This window comes from Lycium barbarum, chromosome 5 (assembly GCF_019175385.1).
Source record: "Lycium barbarum isolate Lr01 chromosome 5, ASM1917538v2, whole genome shotgun sequence".
NCBI lineage: Eukaryota > Viridiplantae > Streptophyta > Magnoliopsida > Solanales > Solanaceae > Lycium > Lycium barbarum.
Window position 1 is genome coordinate 10,216,520 of NC_083341.1, and position 17,772 is coordinate 10,234,291.

The 17,772-nt window shown below is 37.1% G+C and overlaps 1 protein-coding gene across 1 annotated transcript; it reads left to right on the forward strand.

Annotated features, from left to right (window-relative positions):
* Positions 1-1,292: 1,292 nt before the first annotated feature.
* On the forward strand, positions 1,293-17,480 carry LOC132640404 (clathrin heavy chain 1). The gene is made up of 30 exons (XM_060356989.1): positions 1,293-1,469; positions 4,162-4,366; positions 4,862-4,950; positions 5,063-5,141; positions 5,320-5,447; positions 6,224-6,322; positions 6,413-6,521; positions 6,638-6,717; positions 6,813-7,040; positions 7,143-7,208; positions 7,607-7,723; positions 7,886-8,083; positions 8,192-8,308; positions 8,429-8,488; positions 10,594-10,680; positions 10,895-10,978; positions 11,056-11,190; positions 11,275-11,337; positions 11,416-11,520; positions 11,673-11,785; positions 11,866-12,118; positions 12,205-12,341; positions 12,422-12,700; positions 12,788-13,790; positions 13,912-14,397; positions 14,506-14,676; positions 14,765-14,950; positions 15,913-16,035; positions 16,668-16,778; positions 16,982-17,480. The coding sequence occupies exons 1-30, from the start codon at positions 1,425-1,427 to the stop codon at positions 17,147-17,149; spliced, it is 5,124 nt and encodes a 1,707-aa protein (XP_060212972.1). The 5' UTR covers positions 1,293-1,424; the 3' UTR covers positions 17,150-17,480.
* The last annotated feature ends 292 nt before the right edge of the window (positions 17,481-17,772 follow it).

Below are 17,772 nucleotides of genomic sequence, written 5' to 3' on the forward strand. Positions count from 1 at the left end.
AAATTATATAGTGTTAGACATATTATTATAAGTGAAACTACACTGATAATTTAAATATCTTTACACTAGTTAAGATAAAGTAAACTAATTAATCCTAACGACTCAATTTAGCCAAATCCCTTTGCTCCTAAGGACCCATCTACCAACGTTTCCAATAGGTGATTTGGCAGAGGAGATTTGATATTGTTTTGCAAATATTTATTTTTATTATGTAGTTATTTTATACCTATAGTAAAAAAATAATATATAAAATATAAAAATGTTATAGAATCACTTTCTTCTGTATTAAAATTGTAATTGTAAATTGTAGGCAAACATAGAAAATAACTTCCAAGTTGGGTAGATCCATTTTCCCATTTCGTTAAACTTTAATATCCAAGTTGACAAAAATTAACAATAAAAAGCTTTTGATATCAAAATTTTCTTTTTTCCTCTTTCCCAATTTATTTTTTCCAAATCCAAATTTCCATTTCCACTAACAAAAAAAAAAAAAAAAAAACAAACAATTTTGAGCATTATCGTATACTATCACTTCCCCACTCAATTTCTCTCTTCAAAAGAACCCTCTCCGACCCCCTTTCTCTCCCTTCAAATAAATTTAATTATGTAATTATTTTACATGCAACTAGTAAAAAATAATGCAAGAATCCGTAAATAAAATATATAATTTTTTTATAGTTATCATTTCTTCCCTAAATTGGACAGATTCATTATCCCATTTCATTAACTTTAATCTCCAAGTTGACAAAAAATAACAATAAAAAGCTTTTGATATCAATATTTTCTTTTTCGTCTTTCCCAATTGATTTTCTCCAAATCCAAATTTCCGTTCCCACAAAAAAAACAAAAACAAAAAAAAATTCCACTTTTGAGCATTGTCCTGCACCATCACCTCCCCACTAACCATCTCTCTCTTCAAAAGAACTCTCTCTCACCTCCTTTCTCTCTCTAAATCTCTTTCCTCTCCTTTTTTTTTGCTTTTTCCCCTGGAAAGGTTCGAAGGATTTCTTCATCATATCGACCACCTTTTCGTACCCAAAATCACACTAAGTATATTATTATTTTCATATAAAATTAATAAAAGATAATATAACATATATAATAAAATAAAGAAAATAGTTATAATTCTTTTATATTGTAAGTGAATATAAAAAAAAGTAACAATAAGAACTTTTCGATCTCAAAATTTTATTTTCTTTCCCAATTGATTATTTTTTTCCAATTTCATCCCAAAAAAAAAAAAAAATCCAATTTTTCACGTTGTCGTTTACTATCATCACTTCCCCACTAATAACCATCTCTCTCTTCAAAAAAGGAACCTCTCCTACACCCCTTTTCTCTGTCTAGATCTCTCTTTTTCCCTCTCTGAAGGGTTTCTTCTTCTTTTTCTTCATATCAACGGTTGAGATCTCTCGCCATTAATCATGGCGGCTGCTAATGCTCCGATCACTATGAAAGAGGCCTTAACGGTAACTATTTAAACTCTGATTTAACATTTTAATGAGCGATTTGTTCGAATTTAGATTAGCAGTCGAAATTGCTTTGATTTGGTATTCTTACTAGTTGTTCACGTGTGAAATGCTGCTTTAGTATTGTTATATGAATTGATTGAAGATCTGGATTGAATTTGATGTTTTTAGTACGTCTAAACTGTTTTTTTCTTAACGATTTATTCGAATTCTTATTAGCAGTCGAAACTGATTTGATTTGCAACTCTTATTAGTGGTAATGTTGCTTTAGAATTGTGATATAAGTTGATTGAAGATCTGGAACTTTTGTTATGATATTGTCTTCAATATTTGAACTTTGGCTTCTGATTTTAACATTTTACTCTGCGATTTATTCGAATTCATATTTGCAGTTGAAATTGCTACTCTTACTAGTGATTCACGTGTGAAATGTTGCTTTAGAATTGATTGAAGATCTGGAGTTTTGGTTATGATATTGTATTCAATATTTGATTTAACATTTTTATCAACGATTTGTTTAGCCGTGCTAGATACTGATTTGAGTCTTATTGCGAATTAATATTAGCAGTTGAAATTGCTTTGATTTGCTAGTCTTTCTAGTGGTTCACATGTGAAATGTTGCTTAGAAATTGATTGAAGATCTAGAATATTAGTTATGATATTGTATTCAATATTTGAATTTTAGCTTCTGTGTGAATCTAAAATCTGGATTGAATTTGATGTTTTTAGTATGTCTGAAATGTGGCTTAGAACTATGGTATCTTTTCATTTGCCAGATCTGCGACATGGCTTCTGATATTATTTTCGATGGAGAACTTCAGTTTCGGATTGAATTTAGTATCCTTGATTTGCTACTCTTACTACTGGTTCACGTGTGAAATGTTGCTTAGAATTGTGATATGAGTTGATTGAAGATCTGGATTTTTGGTATGATATTGTATTCAATATTTGAGCTTTAGTTTTTGTGTGAATCTAAAATTTGGATTGAATTTGATGTTTTTAGTACGTCGTAATGTGGCTTAGAACTGTAGTAGCTCTTCATTTGCCAGATCTGCGACCTAGGTTATGATATTATTTTGGATGGAGCACTTAAGATTAGTGAATTTAAATTCTGGATTGAATTTAGTATTTCTGGCAACTTATAACGAGCCAAATATGGGTTACAGAACTGTGATTACTCGTTTTTTTCTTGGAAAGTAGTATGTGTAGAACTGCGATAATTGATTCCAGATCTGCCACCTGGTTATGCTATTATTTGGATTGAGAATTTCAGTTTCCATGTAAATTCAAATCTGGATTGATATTGTATTCTTATTAGAGTTTCTTGCAACATAGCACGTTGAAATGTGGCTTAGAACTGTGATACTAGCTCATTACCAGATCTGTGACATCGGCTATGGTATTATTTCTAATGTGGCTTAGAACTGTGATACTAGCTCATTACTAGATCTGTGACCTTGGTTATGGTATTATTTTGGATTAAGAACTTAAGTGTGTGTGTGGATTTGAAATCTGGATTGATTTCGTGTTCTTATTTGTGTTTTTGATAACTTATCACGTGTTAATTGTGACTTTGAACTATGATATTACTTCATTACTCGATCCGTGACCTATGTTAGGTTATCATTTTGAGTCTAGAACTTAAGTTTCTATGTGAATTTAAAATTTAGATTGAATATTGGTACTACTTTCAGCAACTTAGCACGTGTAAAGTGTGGCTTAGAATTGTGGTCAGCTATTACCTGATTTGTGACCTAGGTTATGATATCATTTTGGATTGAGAACTTAACTTTCTACATGAATTTAAAATCTGGACAGAATTTGATATTCTTATAAGCTGTAACTGATCCTGGGAACTTAGACGTGTGAGATCTGTGACCTAGGTTATGGTATTATTTTAAATCCCAAGCTCAAGAGTCTATGAATATAAAATGTTGATTGAATTTCGTACTCTTGTTAGTGTTTGCAACTTAGCATGCATGACATGTGGCTTGGAGCTGTGTTATTAGTTCATTACCAGATATGCGTCTAGGTCATAACATTCTCTCGAAATGAGAACTTAATTTTTTATGTAAATTGACATCTGGATGAATCTTTTCTTCACTGGTGTTTCTGGAAACTTGGCACATACAAAATGTCTCTGAGAACTATGAGATTAGTTCATTACCTGATCTGTGACCTAGGCTATGATATTTTTTGTATGTGAGAACTACAGTTCCTATGTGAACTTAAAAAACAATGATAACAACTACAACGCCTCAGTTCCAAGCAAGTTGGGGTCGGTTACCTGAATCCTCACTGAAAGGTTGAACAACTCCTAGAAAAGTATAGGACGTAAAGTAAAAGTGCTAATATAACTAAAACATATTCTCAACTAATAAGTATGTCCTATATAGATCTTTCTCCTCCATTGTGCCCTATCATTTGTTAAGTCTGCATGAATCCCTAGGTACTTCGATACAACTTCCTTCGAAGTGATTTTAGGTCTACTTCGTCCTCGTTTCCTTTTAAAATCTTCATTCCCCATGGTTTCTGGTGACTTAAACCTGTGCAGTGTGGCTTAGAACTATGATATCAGTTCATTCTCAGATTTCTGACCTAGGTTATAGTATTATTTTGAATCGAGAAATTCAATTTCTATGTGAACTTTAATTTTTGATTGAATTTTGTGTTGTGTCCATCGGTGTTGCAGTTGCAAAGTATAGGGGTCAATCCGCAGTTCATTACGTTCACCAATGTTACCATGGAATCAGATAAGTACATATGTGTACGGGAGACTGCACCACAAAATAGTGTGGTGATTATTGATATGAACATGCCAATGCAGCCATTGAGGCGTCCAATTACGGCGGACTCTGCTCTTATGAATCCTAATTCCAGAATTTTGGCTCTAAAAGGTATGGGATCGTTGCTAAGAGTTTTTAATGGTTCTTGCAATAGCTCAAGTTGTTGATTTGTCTAAATTTTTGCTAACAATGCCGGACATGCTAGTGCTATTTATTATTTATTGACTTGTTAGTTTGTTTGCTTATTCATACTTTCAAGTGAACAGGCTTTCTTTTCTTATTCATCATCCTGATATGCGAAAGAACTTGAGACTAGGCAAAAGACAATAGGAAGGAAGCAAGCATACTTTTGGTCATTGATTAAAGTAATAAATAAGGGGACATAGAGAGGTACTTTTCATAGGAATACGTTGAGGTTGATTAGGATTCCTTCTTGACGAGGATTGAGTTTGATATTACCTTATTAAATTAGAGTCAGGGAAGTTGTATGAGTAAAATGGTTGTTATTCTTCATTTTTAGGCATGGCGAAGGGACTGACCTGTCAGTTCTGGTTTTTTATTTTTATTTTATATGTTTGCTGACAAAGCAATCCTCTCTCCTTGAAGCTCAAGTCCCAGGAACTACCCAAGACCACTTACAAATTTTCAATATTGAGGCAAAGCAGAAAATTAAATCACATCAGATGCCTGAGCAGGTAATAAATCTTTATTTGATTTTTTTTTCATTTAGTTACATCTGTTATCGACCATCTGATCCCTTGTTCTGCATTATGATGTTGTTCATATAACTTTCAATGCATTGCTCAGGTTGTTTTCTGGAAGTGGATTACCCCCAAGATGTTAGGGCTTGTCACACAAACCTCAGTATACCATTGGTCAATTGAAGGTAAAGTTTTCTTTTCCCCTTTTCTTTTTCACTCTTAATATTGCCAGTTTTTCTTCTTCCGTTTCACCTGGAGAAGCTCTATTTTGTTTTTCCTTCCTGTACTTACTGTTTTAATTTTTTTTTTAGATGGTTGACTGTTGTCCCTAGACCCTAAGATCCCCAAATTCTCGTTGTACAGGTGATTCTGAGCCTGTAAAGATGTTTGATAGAACAGCCAATCTAGCTAACAACCAAATTATCAACTACCGATGTGATCCTTCAGAGAAATGGTTGGTTTTGATTGGAATTGCTCCAGGTTCGCCAGAGGTGTGTAATGTTAAGCTATGTTGCTAATGGAAATCTTAGTTTTGATGTTCATTCTTTTGTACCAGATTTTCTTCTCCCACTAGTACTGTCCCAGGTAAAGAGGGAGAATTCAAGATTCTAGAGTCTTATGAGTCTAGAGAAGAACAAACAAAAAGAGAAGAAAAAAGAAAAAGAAAAGGACAAAAAAAAAAGAACAAAGAAAGGAAAAAGCACGGATAGAGATAGCAGAAGCTCGGGATAGCATTCTCCTTAGTGTCCTTAGGAAGGGGGGAAACTGGGAAACATCATGTAGGGTTTAATTATTTGTTGCCTATATAAAATCATGTGATTCTGCACTTTTTTCATTGCGTCCTCAATTTGTTGTAATATTAATTCCATTTTGGCCATATTCAACTATTGCTCCAATTTGGCCATGTTCAACTATTGCACTCATTTTTTTTTTTTTTTTTTGGTGATAAAATTGCACTGCAAGAGTTCTGTTGCTGTGCTATTGGATGTTCTCAGCTGCAGCAAGTCAAAATGACCATCTTTAAGTTTTGAAAATTCTTCTGACACTACAACAGAAATTTGGATATTAAGAAGGTTATCTTGCAGTATTGGGAAATGAACCGAAAGATCTTTAAGCTCAATTATATGCTACCTTTTGAACTTTGGTAGAGACATGTCATTTAATCATGATATTTGTTATTGTCCCAATGATTTCTCTTAATTTTAATTTAATGTTCAATGAAGATTGACTATTGTCTTTGGCTGTCCATTTTGATTGGTATTGTTAGAGGCCCCAACTGGTTAAAGGGAATATGCAACTGTTTTCAGTGGATCAGCAACGCAGTCAAGCTCTTGAGGCTCATGCTGCATCATTTGCTTCAATAAGAGTAAGAAAAGCTCCTCCCAATAACTTCCTGATTTGTCAGGCAGCCTTGCTTCCATGTTTTCCTGTTCTGACTGTTCTTTGCTTTAAACAGGTACCTGGAAATGATAGGGATTCCATACTCATTTCTTTTGCATCAAAAACCTCAAATGCTGGACAGGTTACATCAAAGTTGCATGTCATTGAGCTAGGTGCCCAGCCAGGTGAGTACCTCCTTTTTTCATGACTAGTTTAAGTTGAACATTGCTTTAGTGAGTTTCTGTGGAGAACATTGCCTGACAAAGTTTGGTTCGTTTCCTAATGAGTTAATAATTTGCAGGGAAACCCTCATTTTCAAAGAAGCAGGCAGATCTTTTCTTTCCTCCAGATTTTGCTGAGGATTTCCCAGTTGCCATGCAGGTCTTTTTTCTTCCTCTCTATATGTGCTTTGTCTTTTCTTGTTGTGCTAAAAGAATTCAGTTTCTTGTAACACAGTTCCTCTGTTACTTCTGCAGATCTCTCATAAGTATGGTTTAATTTATGTCATCACAAAGCTTGGGCTTCTGTTTGTCTATGACTTGGAAACAGCTACTGCAGTGTACAGAAATAGGATCAGCCCAGATCCTATTTTTCTGACTTCAGAAGCTTCATCAATTGGCGGTTTCTATGCCGTCAACAGGCGAGGGCAAGTGTTGCTAGCCACAGTAAATGAAGCAACAATTATTCCTTTTGTCAGTGGCCAAGTAAGTATTTTCTTTTCTTTCTGGTATCATGTATATTGTTGTAGATGCATTTCCAGAAACTTTTGATGAATTCATGTCCATCCTGTACAAACTTTGTTGCAGTTGAATAATCTAGAGCTTGCTGTCAATCTTGCCAAAAGAGGAAACCTTCCTGGTGCTGAGAATTTGGTAAGTTGAAACCTTGTTTCTGAATGCACTATCTTCTGAATTGATTGCATGACTGGATGAAGTGTCGCTATTTCTTCAAATGTCCTATGTCTTGTCTGTGGAACTTTTTCATACCTTTAACTAGTATATACATGGTTTTTTGCTCTTTAAAATGCATCTCCTTTTTCTAGATCAAATATGAAATTAGTTAATTAGCTGCTATTGATATCATCTGGTAGAACAATATTCTGCAAGGCTAATGGTATTATATTGCCTGAAGTCTCTCCCTTTGATTGATTATGATTAGCAGTTGGCAAATTTATCAAAAGCAGTGGTTTTGATGGATTCAGCATGTTGGGAATTTGTTGCTGTCTGCTTTTCACAATGATCTCACATCTATAAATTTTGTGTGGCATTAGGTTGTCCAGCGCTTCCAAGAGTTGTTTGCTCAAACTAAGTACAAAGAGGCTGCTGAGCTTGCTGCAGAATCCCCGCAAGGCATACTCCGTACACGGGATACCGTTGCTAAATTTCAGGTATTGGCTATGTTAGCCTATCATTCAAAAAAGAAGCTTTGTTACCAAATTCATGTTGTTTCCTATGCCCTTCAAGGTCATAGAGAATCGCAAAGTCTATTGAATATGTTTCTTAATGTCCTATCCTGTGAAAAATAATATGCTATGTTGTCTTATTTGCAGAGTGTGCCTGTTCAAGCAGGGCAAACACCTCCTCTGTTGCAGTACTTTGGTACACTTTTGACTAAAGGGAAGCTCAATGCATTTGAGTCTTTGGAACTTTCACGACTTGTTGTCAACCAGAATAAGAAGAACCTCTTAGAGAACTGGTTGGCTGAGGATAAGCTAGAGTGTAGTGAGGAACTTGGCGACCTTGTGAAGGTTAATGACAGGATTCAATTTTTCTGTTGTTCACCACTTATAATAGATTTCCTTCGTGCAAGTATTCTGTTACTTAAGTTACTGACAACAGTAAGCTTTTTGTTGTAGACTGTTGATAATGACCTTGCCTTGAAGATATACATCAAAGCAAGAGCAACACCAAAAGTTGTTGCCGCTTTTGCTGAGCGCAGGGAGTTTGACAAGATTCTGATATACTCGAAGCAGGTTAGTGGTGCACGCTTTTCTGTGGTTATTACTGACTGCTTTTTAGTTGTCTGAGACAGTCATATTCTTTCTTATATCAGAACGTTCAGAGATTGGTAACTCGTTTTTTTCTTGATACAGGTTGGATATACCCCTGACTATTTGTTCCTGCTGCAAACAATTCTTCGATCCGATCCTCAGGTATGCTGCGAATGGTTTTACAAGTAATATGTTTATCAACTTCTCGCCTTCCTCTACAAGCTTCAGTGTCAGGACCCAAATCTAAGGGCATGTGATCAGTACCCGACTAACTACCCCCATCGAAATATCGAATGAACCACGTAGCTGATAACTAACACTCATAAAAATGTATAGAAAGTTATAAAATTGAATGTTTCAACTCAAAATACTATCACGAGCCATCTAAAATATCATAAGGTACTACGCCAAGCGACGAGTGAGATGCCAAGGATGGTGCGGGATCTAGCTGCGGCTACCGAGCTCAAAGGTACCTGTCTCTGCATCCAAAAATCCCTTTCGAATTAAATACACCATCACAGTACTCAGTAAGTCTCATCGACTACTCATTAAATGGCAGGACAAGACTTACTGATAAAACAACATGAAATGTATGAACAACAACATATCTAGTGTAATCCCACAGGTGGGGTCTGGGGAGGGCAAAGTATACGCAGACCTTTCCCCTACCTCGTGGAGGGAGAGGCATGAAATGTATGAACATGATACCTATTTCATAAATTGAAATTGAAAACTGGAACTGTAACTGTAAGTGTAACTGAATACCAAGTCTGAAATACCAGATAACTGCATTAACTGAGAAGATATTCATGCAACTGAAAATACTTAGCTGTAACATTGTAAAATCTCATACTAATTGAAACTAATAAGTAATAACTAATGGTTCTACATTCATGGAGGCCTCTTCCTCGGCAATAACACATATCATTGGAGGTGTCGTCCTCACTTCCAAAATACAAAATGTGGATCTACAAGCATGGAGGCTATAGCCTTGGGCAACCCTACCACAACATACTTGGGGAGTGTTGCCTTCACTCTGAATATAGGCCTTTAACCTAATGCAACATGACATTAGTCAACTGAGCATAGGAAACAGTTCAACATGTTTCACATAGGCCAAAAGGCACCATCATAGCCATGTCATTATCTTTAAAATATGCCGAGTATCAAACAAGATCGCATAAGACTAACTTTAGTAACTGGATTTCCTAACACACTTTGAGATCAAGATCACAACACTTGTTTGAAATCATACCTTGCATGGTGTAGTAGAATCCTAGGTTGATTCCCTTTCAAAAAGCTCTCAGATTTGCAAAGATGTTGTGGCGTTTCTCCATCCCCGAAACTGGTCCGTTCATATAAATACGTGCCTCGTTTTATGGAGCTACTATGGGAGCCCACGACACGAGCTGTTTTAGCTTTCACACTAAGGAGCTGCCAGCAGACTGCTTTATCATGGCTTTTTCGCTTCCGTTAGTTTCATTTTCATACTGCTTTGAACAGTTCGTCCTTATCTGACCTTTTTTCGTCATGTTTTCTCTTGAGCCGAGGGTCTTTCGAAAACAGCCTCCCTACCTCGGAAGGTAGGGGTAAGGTCTGCGTACACTTTACCCTCCCCAGACCCCACATTGTGGGATTTAACTGGGTATGTTGTTGTGGTTGTACTATGGAGCTGCCAGCGAGCCCATAGCACGATTGGTTTTATCCTTCGGCCATGTAGAGTTCTATAGCAGCTCATGTGTTTTCTTTTGAGCTGCTATGGGGCCTAAATGCACTATCCCCGCCCCTCCCAGGGTGATCTTTTCTCCTACTTTTTGGTAGTTTTGGCCCTTTTTTCATACTTGTATACTTCCATACACCTCCAGTTCTCTTTGTGCAAATATTTACCTATAAACAAGTATAGTTTTTTATCAGTGTCCACTCTTGACACAAAAACAAGTAAAATAGCTTCCGAATGCATTTTAAATACTTCAAAAATTTTCAATTTTCGGGGTGCTACATTCATGTAGTCAGTCTAACAGGATTAACTCATAGTTTCTATGCCAAATTCAGTCTTTGACATGGTGCAAATTTTACATGTATATTTTCTTCTTGAGAGGTTTTTCTTGCTTTTCTTTGATCAAGGAGAGAGTATGTCTTATTTAATGCTATCACTTTAGTATTGTTCCTACATTGGAAAAGTTGCATCTTCTTTCCTGAAACAAAATGAAAGTGAAGGAATTGGAGTTGTTGCTATTGAGGATGAATTATTTGGTCTTTGTCTGCAGGGTGCTGTTAATTTTGCGCTCATGATGTCTCAAATGGAGGGAGGGTGTCCTATTGATTACAATACAATCACTGACCTATTTCTTCAGGTTAATTACTGCTTAATGATGTTAAATGCGCTGATGTGTGGTTCAGAAGCCTTTTAATAAATTCTATGAGGTGCCTTGATAAATAATAATAATAATAATAATAATAATAATAATAATAATTATTATTATTATTATTATTATTATTATTATTATTTCTCTGAGGTGCAACGTACCAGCTGATGATAGTTCTGTCTTTCTGAAATATTGACATCAGAGGAACTTGATCCGTGAGGCAACAGCATTTCTGTTAGATGTTCTGAAGCCCAACCTTCCAGAGCATGGTTTTCTGCAGACTAAGGTTTCTGTCCATTTCTCATTAAGGGACATCTTTCTGCTTATACATTTTGCTTAGGCTGTAAAATTTGTTGTATACAGGTCTTGGAAATCAACCTTGTGACTTTCCCGAATGTTGCTGATGCTATATTAGCCAATGGAATGTTCAGTCATTATGATCGACCACGAATTGCTCAACTTTGTGAAAAAGCTGGTCTTTACATTCGGGCTTTGCAGGTTTACTGATCTTTTCAGCATTTTTGAGTTTAACTTACCATAATATATGACTACTAAGTTGGTTAATTATGTATGTTTCTGCAGCACTACAGTGAACTGCCTGACATCAAGCGCGTCATTGTTAATACACATGCGATTGAGCCTCAGGTCGGTATGCTCCAGTGATCATACTGACTTACTATTGAGGGTTGTTGGCCGTGTATTTAGTTCTATTGTATGTTTCAGGCTCTGGTTGAGTTCTTTGGGACTGTCTCACGTGAATGGGCACTTGAGTGCATGAAGGACCTTCTGGCGATCAATATCAAAGGCAACCTTCAAATAATAGTTCAGGTAGTTATTTACTTTATTCCCGCAGAGTCTGGTGCTTCATATTGGCATAGCTGATTATTGGGAATTGTGACATACTTGTGACAATGTATGTGATCATTGGTTCTTGTGAATTGTAACATACTTGTATTAAAATATGCTTGCGTTAATTTCAGGTTGCAAAAGAGTACTGTGAGCAGTTGGGTATTGATGCCTGCATTAAGCTTTTTGAGCAATTCAAGTCATACGATGGGCTGTACTTCTTCTTGGGATCATATTTGAGTTCAAGGTGTGTACTCATGATAGGACATTTTGTACTGGCTAATTTTAATTTTTAGTCAATTAATTATTCTTTTGGGCCTTGTGCAGTGAGGATCCTGATATCCACTTTAAGTATATTGAGGCAGCTGCCAGGACTGGACAAATCAAGGAGGTTGAGCGCGTGACAAGAGAATCTAACTTCTACGACCCTGAAAAGACCAAGAACTTCTTGATGGAAGCCAAACTTCCTGATGCTCGACCTCTAATCAATGTTTGCGACCGCTTTGGTTTTGTTCCTGATCTCACACACTACCTATACACTAACAATATGCTACGATATATTGAGGGTTATGTTCAAAAGGTTGGTATTAACTTCTGTTCAGTACTTGCTTTGTTGAAGTTGTTTCCTAACATGTGACTTACAAGCTTTTGTCCTCTACATAACAGGTCAATCCAGGAAATGCTCCTTTAGTTGTGGGGCAGCTTTTAGATGACGAGTGTCCTGAGGATTTTATTAAAGGCTTGATCCTTTCTGTTCGTTCTCTGCTTCCTGTTGAGCCCCTTGTGGCTGAATGTGAAAAAAGGTTTTTGTCTATTCCTGTTACATCTACTTTAAGATTGTCAGTATAAATTTGGGTATTAAGCTTATCCTGTTTGTTGTCAGGAACCGACTTCGGCTGCTTACACAGTTCTTGGAGCATCTTGTCAGTGAAGGAAGCCAAGATGTGCATGTACACAATGCTCTGGGTAAGATCATCATAGATAGCAATAACAACCCGGAGCATTTCCTCACGACCAACCCGTACTATGACTCTCGTGTTGTGGGTAAATATTGTGAGAAGCGCGATCCTACCCTTGCTGTTGTGGCGTATAGGAGAGGGCAATGTGATGATGAACTTATTAATGTAACAACTAAAAACTCTCTGTTCAAACTTCAAGCAAGGTTTGTGTTTTGTTAGTCTCCTGCTGCTGGTTTATTACTTATCAGATTCCTGAAGATGACCAAACCCCATTATTGTGATGATTATAGGTATGTCGTTGAGAGAATGGATGGTGATCTTTGGGAGAAAGTTCTTAACCCTGAGAACGAGTTTAGAAGGCAGCTGATAGATCAAGTTGTCTCCACTGCTCTGCCTGAAAGCAAGAGTCCGGAACAAGTTTCTGCAGCGGTTAAAGCTTTCATGACAGCTGATCTTCCCCATGAACTGATTGAGCTTCTTGAAAAGATTGTGCTCCAAAACTCTGCATTTAGTGGGAACTTTAATCTGCAGAATTTGCTTATCTTGACAGCCATTAAGGCTGATCCATCTAGAGTTATGGATTATATTAATAGGCTTGATAATTTTGATGGTCCTGCGGTTGGGGAGGTTGCTGTTGAAGCACAGCTCTATGAAGAAGCTTTTGCAATCTTCAAGAAGTTCAACTTGAATGTTCAGGCTGTCAATGTTCTGCTTGACAGTATTCGTGATATAAATCGAGCTGTGGAGTTTGCATTCCGAGTTGAAGAAGATGCTGTGTGGAGCCAGGTGGCTAAGGTTCAACTCAGAGAGGGATTAGTGAGTGATGCGATCGAATCATTTATTCGCGCAGATGATGCCACCCAATTTCTGGATGTCATTCATGCTGCAGAGGACGCTGATGTTTATCATGACTTAGTGAAGTATTTGCTGATGGTAAGGCAAAAGACCAAGGAGCCCAAGGTTGACAGTGAACTCATTTATGCTTATGCTAAGATCGATCGATTGGGTGACATTGAAGAATTCATTCTGATGCCAAATGTTGCTAATCTACCAAATGTTGGCGATCGCTTGTATGATGCAGCCTTGTATGAGGCGGCAAAGATCATATTTGCTTTTATTTCTAATTGGGCCAAGTTGGCAAGCACTCTAATAAAGTTGAATCAATTCCAAGGTGCTGTTGATGCAGCACGTAAAGCGAACAGTGCAAAGACATGGAAAGAAGTCTGCTTTGCTTGTGTTGATGCTGAGGAGTTCCGCTTAGCTCAAATTTGTGGGCTTAACATCATAGTACAGGTAGCTTTCACTTTTTTCTTCTATTGTGCTTATCAGTATTTCTTTTGAACTTGCTTATCGAAAATGTAAGGAGATCGTCGGGACTACTGGTGATAGGTGGTATCTTTTTTTGATTTTGCAGGTAGATGACTTGGAGGAAGTGAGTGAATTTTACCAAAACAGAGGATGCTTTAATGAATTAATCTCTCTTATGGAGAGTGGGCTTGGTTTGGAACGTGCCCATATGGGTATCTTCACAGAACTTGGTGTTCTATATGCCAGATACCGTCATGAAAAGCTCATGGAACACATTAAATTATTCTCCACTCGTCTCAACATTCCGAAGCTTATTCGTGCCTGTGATGAGCAGCAACACTGGAAGGAACTCACGTATTTGTATATCCAATATGATGAGTTTGATAATGCTGCCACTACTGTTATGAATCATTCTCCAGAGGCTTGGGATCATATGCAGTTCAAAGATATTATTGTAAAAGTTGCTAATGTGGAGCTTTATTACAAGGCCGTCCACTTCTATTTGAAAGAGCATCCTGATCTCATCAATGATGTTTTAAATGTTCTAGCACTTAGGGTGGACCACACACGTGTAGTGGATATAATGAGAAAGGTCTTACTTTATCATTGAAACTCTTTACATACAATGATTGTTTGGATTGCTATTTGGTATATGTTCTTGTTATTAACACCTTTTTCTTTTTTGTGGGATTGATACCAGGCGGGTCACCTTCGCCTAGTGAAGCCTTATATGATTGCTGTTCAAAGCAACAATGTTTCTGCTGTGAATGAGGCCCTTAATGAGATATATGTTGAAGAAGAAGACTACGACAGACTACGTGAATCAATTGAATTGCATGATAATTTTGATCAGATTGGGCTTGCGCAGAAGGTGACGGCTGGTTGCACTTAATTGTTTTTCTTCGTCATTATCATATGTCTGATAATAGTTCCATTTCTTGTCTATTCTGCTTGCGCAGATTGAGAAACATGAGCTTCTTGAGATGAGGCGTGTCGCCGCTTCTATCTACAAAAAGGCTGGCCGGTGGAAGCAATCCATTGCTCTATCGAAGAAAGATAATCTATACAAAGACGCAATGGAAACAGCCTCACAATCTGGGGATCGTGAACTTGCTGAGGAGTTGCTTGTTTACTTCATTGAACAGGTACCTTTGGTTAGGATTTCAAGATTCACCTGTACTATCCTCCATTTCTCCCCCCAACCACTACCAAGTACCAACTCCATAATCCCAAGATAATTGGGCTCGGTTATATGAATCTAATATATTGCTCATGTTCGATTTTAATGCTCGAGAATTTATCTCCTAAGAGGACTTACCAGTTTTCTTACTCTAGAGGTTCTCTAGTTAGACTCCCATACTTATTCTCACCAGGGCATAAAACTCTTTAAACAAACTAAAAATATTTTGGCAATTACCACACTTAATGTAAGTGTTTCAACATGGCTAAGCTATATCCCAACTAGTTGGTGTCATCCCACCCAAAAAAAAATGAGGGAAGAGATGAAAAATTCCAGAGAATTAAGAAAGTCAATTCTTGCACCGGTGCATTGAGCATCTGATAAAACACATAAGTATGTAATAACTGTTATCAACCATGAAGGTCCCTCTTGAGTCTGAAGGGTAGATGTGGTCGCGGGGATAAATATTGTGGTGCCCTGGAGATCCTGATAATTTGTTATTTGGACAATTTATGGCTACTAGATAGGTAACTTGGTCTGTTAACATTTCTTGGACTTGTAATCAATCAATGAATTTAATCTCAAACTAGTTGGATCAGCTATATGGATACTATTTTTCCATTGGCTGTAAACTCACAGCAACCCTAATCCTGTATCTGGCCTGGGAGTGGCTATGCTTTCCAAGGATCGCATATTGTTGTCCTCAACGTTTAAAGAACGAGGGAGTTTTTTTATTTTATTTTTGGCGCTCGGAAGTAATTAACAGAGAGTCTCTATTATATTTTTCTTGGAAATGGTATATCTAGTCCAAGAGTAGTAACTTTGATTGCATTAATGGTGCATGGGTTAAAGCTCATCTGATCTGTAAATATTTACGGTGGTGGAAAATGCATTCGATCTTCTAATTCTTGTTGTGTGCTTTTGCAGGGAAAGAAAGAGTGCTTTGCATCATGCCTATTTGTTTGTTATGATTTGATTCGCCCAGATGTTGCCCTTGAGCTAGCATGGATGAATAATATGATCGACTTCGCATTCCCTTATCTATTACAGGTACCCACTGAACTCCTCGCCTGCGTTGTCTGTTTGTACAGTCTTGCATTTTTCGTTTTTCCTTATTTGCTCGTAGGGAGATTTATATCTGCATTAGTTGTGTCCTTTCCTCTGGTAAACCTATTGATAGAGTCTATTTACATTTTGGTGGGCGTCAAGCTATGGTTTGAATGCTCTTGTATTGCATCCGTGACATTTTATGGTATACCTCTTTAAAGTTTATGTCTCTGCAAGGAAGTCTAATCACCAATCTGAGACTAGTATTGGTTACTTGTTTGACAAGTCTACGTCCTAAGCCCTTGATCTGCCTCGGCATTTTAAGAACATGACAATTTTTTTCATCAGTAATTAGAGCAAGTAATTTTTTTTTTCGTTAACCTCTGTACGGTTCTGTCTCATTCCTCTTTTAGGTATGTCATTATGTTTGAGGGAAAGTTTAGAGACTTGTACTTTTTAGTCATGCCTCTCTAATGCATACCTTCTACCTTCTCTTTTATCCTCCCCTCGTCATTTTGCACCTTCTCTTTTATTCCCATTCATCATTTTGCTGTCTGCCTTAGTTTTTTTAATTTCCAGTAGTCCAGTGTTATCTGCATCCACATTCTAATTCGGGTCCTTCTCTCATGGTGCAGTTTATCCGTGAATACACTGGCAAGGTAGATGAGCTGATTAAAGATAAGATTGAGGCTCAAAAAGAAGCAAAAGCCAAAGAGAATGAAGAGAAGGACGTTATGAAGCAGCAGGTAGTTATTGACTTGTCTCTGACGGCATTATTTGCCTATTTTCCTTCTTTTTAGCCTGGGAGACAACATAAGTTGCGCAGTGCGTGGGTAATGTTTTAATAAAGGCCACATCACATGCATGCCTGTGGCAAATTGACCATTTCTGTTACGTGATTGTAATCACAACCAGGCCTTGCTAATCCTATTCATTTGTTTGGTTGCAGAATATGTATGCACAACTGCTGCCTCTCGCTTTGCCTGCTCCGCCAATGCCAGGTATGGGCGGTGCTGGTATGGGTGGAGGTTTTGCTCCAGCCCCAACACCTCCAATGGGTGGAATGGGAATGCCTCCGATGCCTCCATTCGGCATGCCACCTATGGGTTCCTACTAATCTGACGGTGTTACCACACTGGTGTAAACAAGTAAACAAACTTTACGAAGAGAGGACACAATCGGGCTTTTTTAGTTTTCCTTTATTTAGTCTTGCTCTTTGATCTTTCTTTATTACCTTGCAGCTAGTTGCTGAAAGGCACAACTGGAGACTACGATAAATAATTTTTTCTGTTGTGTGTCATAGTGTGTTGATATCTCCTTGGAATATTCTTTTAGAAGAGGCATTTTTTTGCAGTTACGCAGCAAATTGAGGATATTTTCTGTTCTAGACAACCATGTAAAGATGCATTATATTGCTTTTATTGGTTTTTCTTGGGTTGGCTTGCTAATGTTCTTAAGTTCCCAAGTGTTGTAATTTTCCAGGTATGCTTTTCATAAATTCATGTTAAATGTTTTCTTTAATATGTTATAACCAGCTGCTATAAATGATTGCATTTTATTTTCACATAGTTTCCTGACAGGAGGTATGAGCCTCTGTTGTTTCTTATTTAAAATGTTTTGGTTCTGTTCATACAAATCTAATCGAGGAGAAGATTTTCATTATGATATATGCAACTGTTCAATTTTAGACAAGCTTGGAGTTCGAACAGTGGACAATTAGAAGAAAGGAAGCCAGTTGAT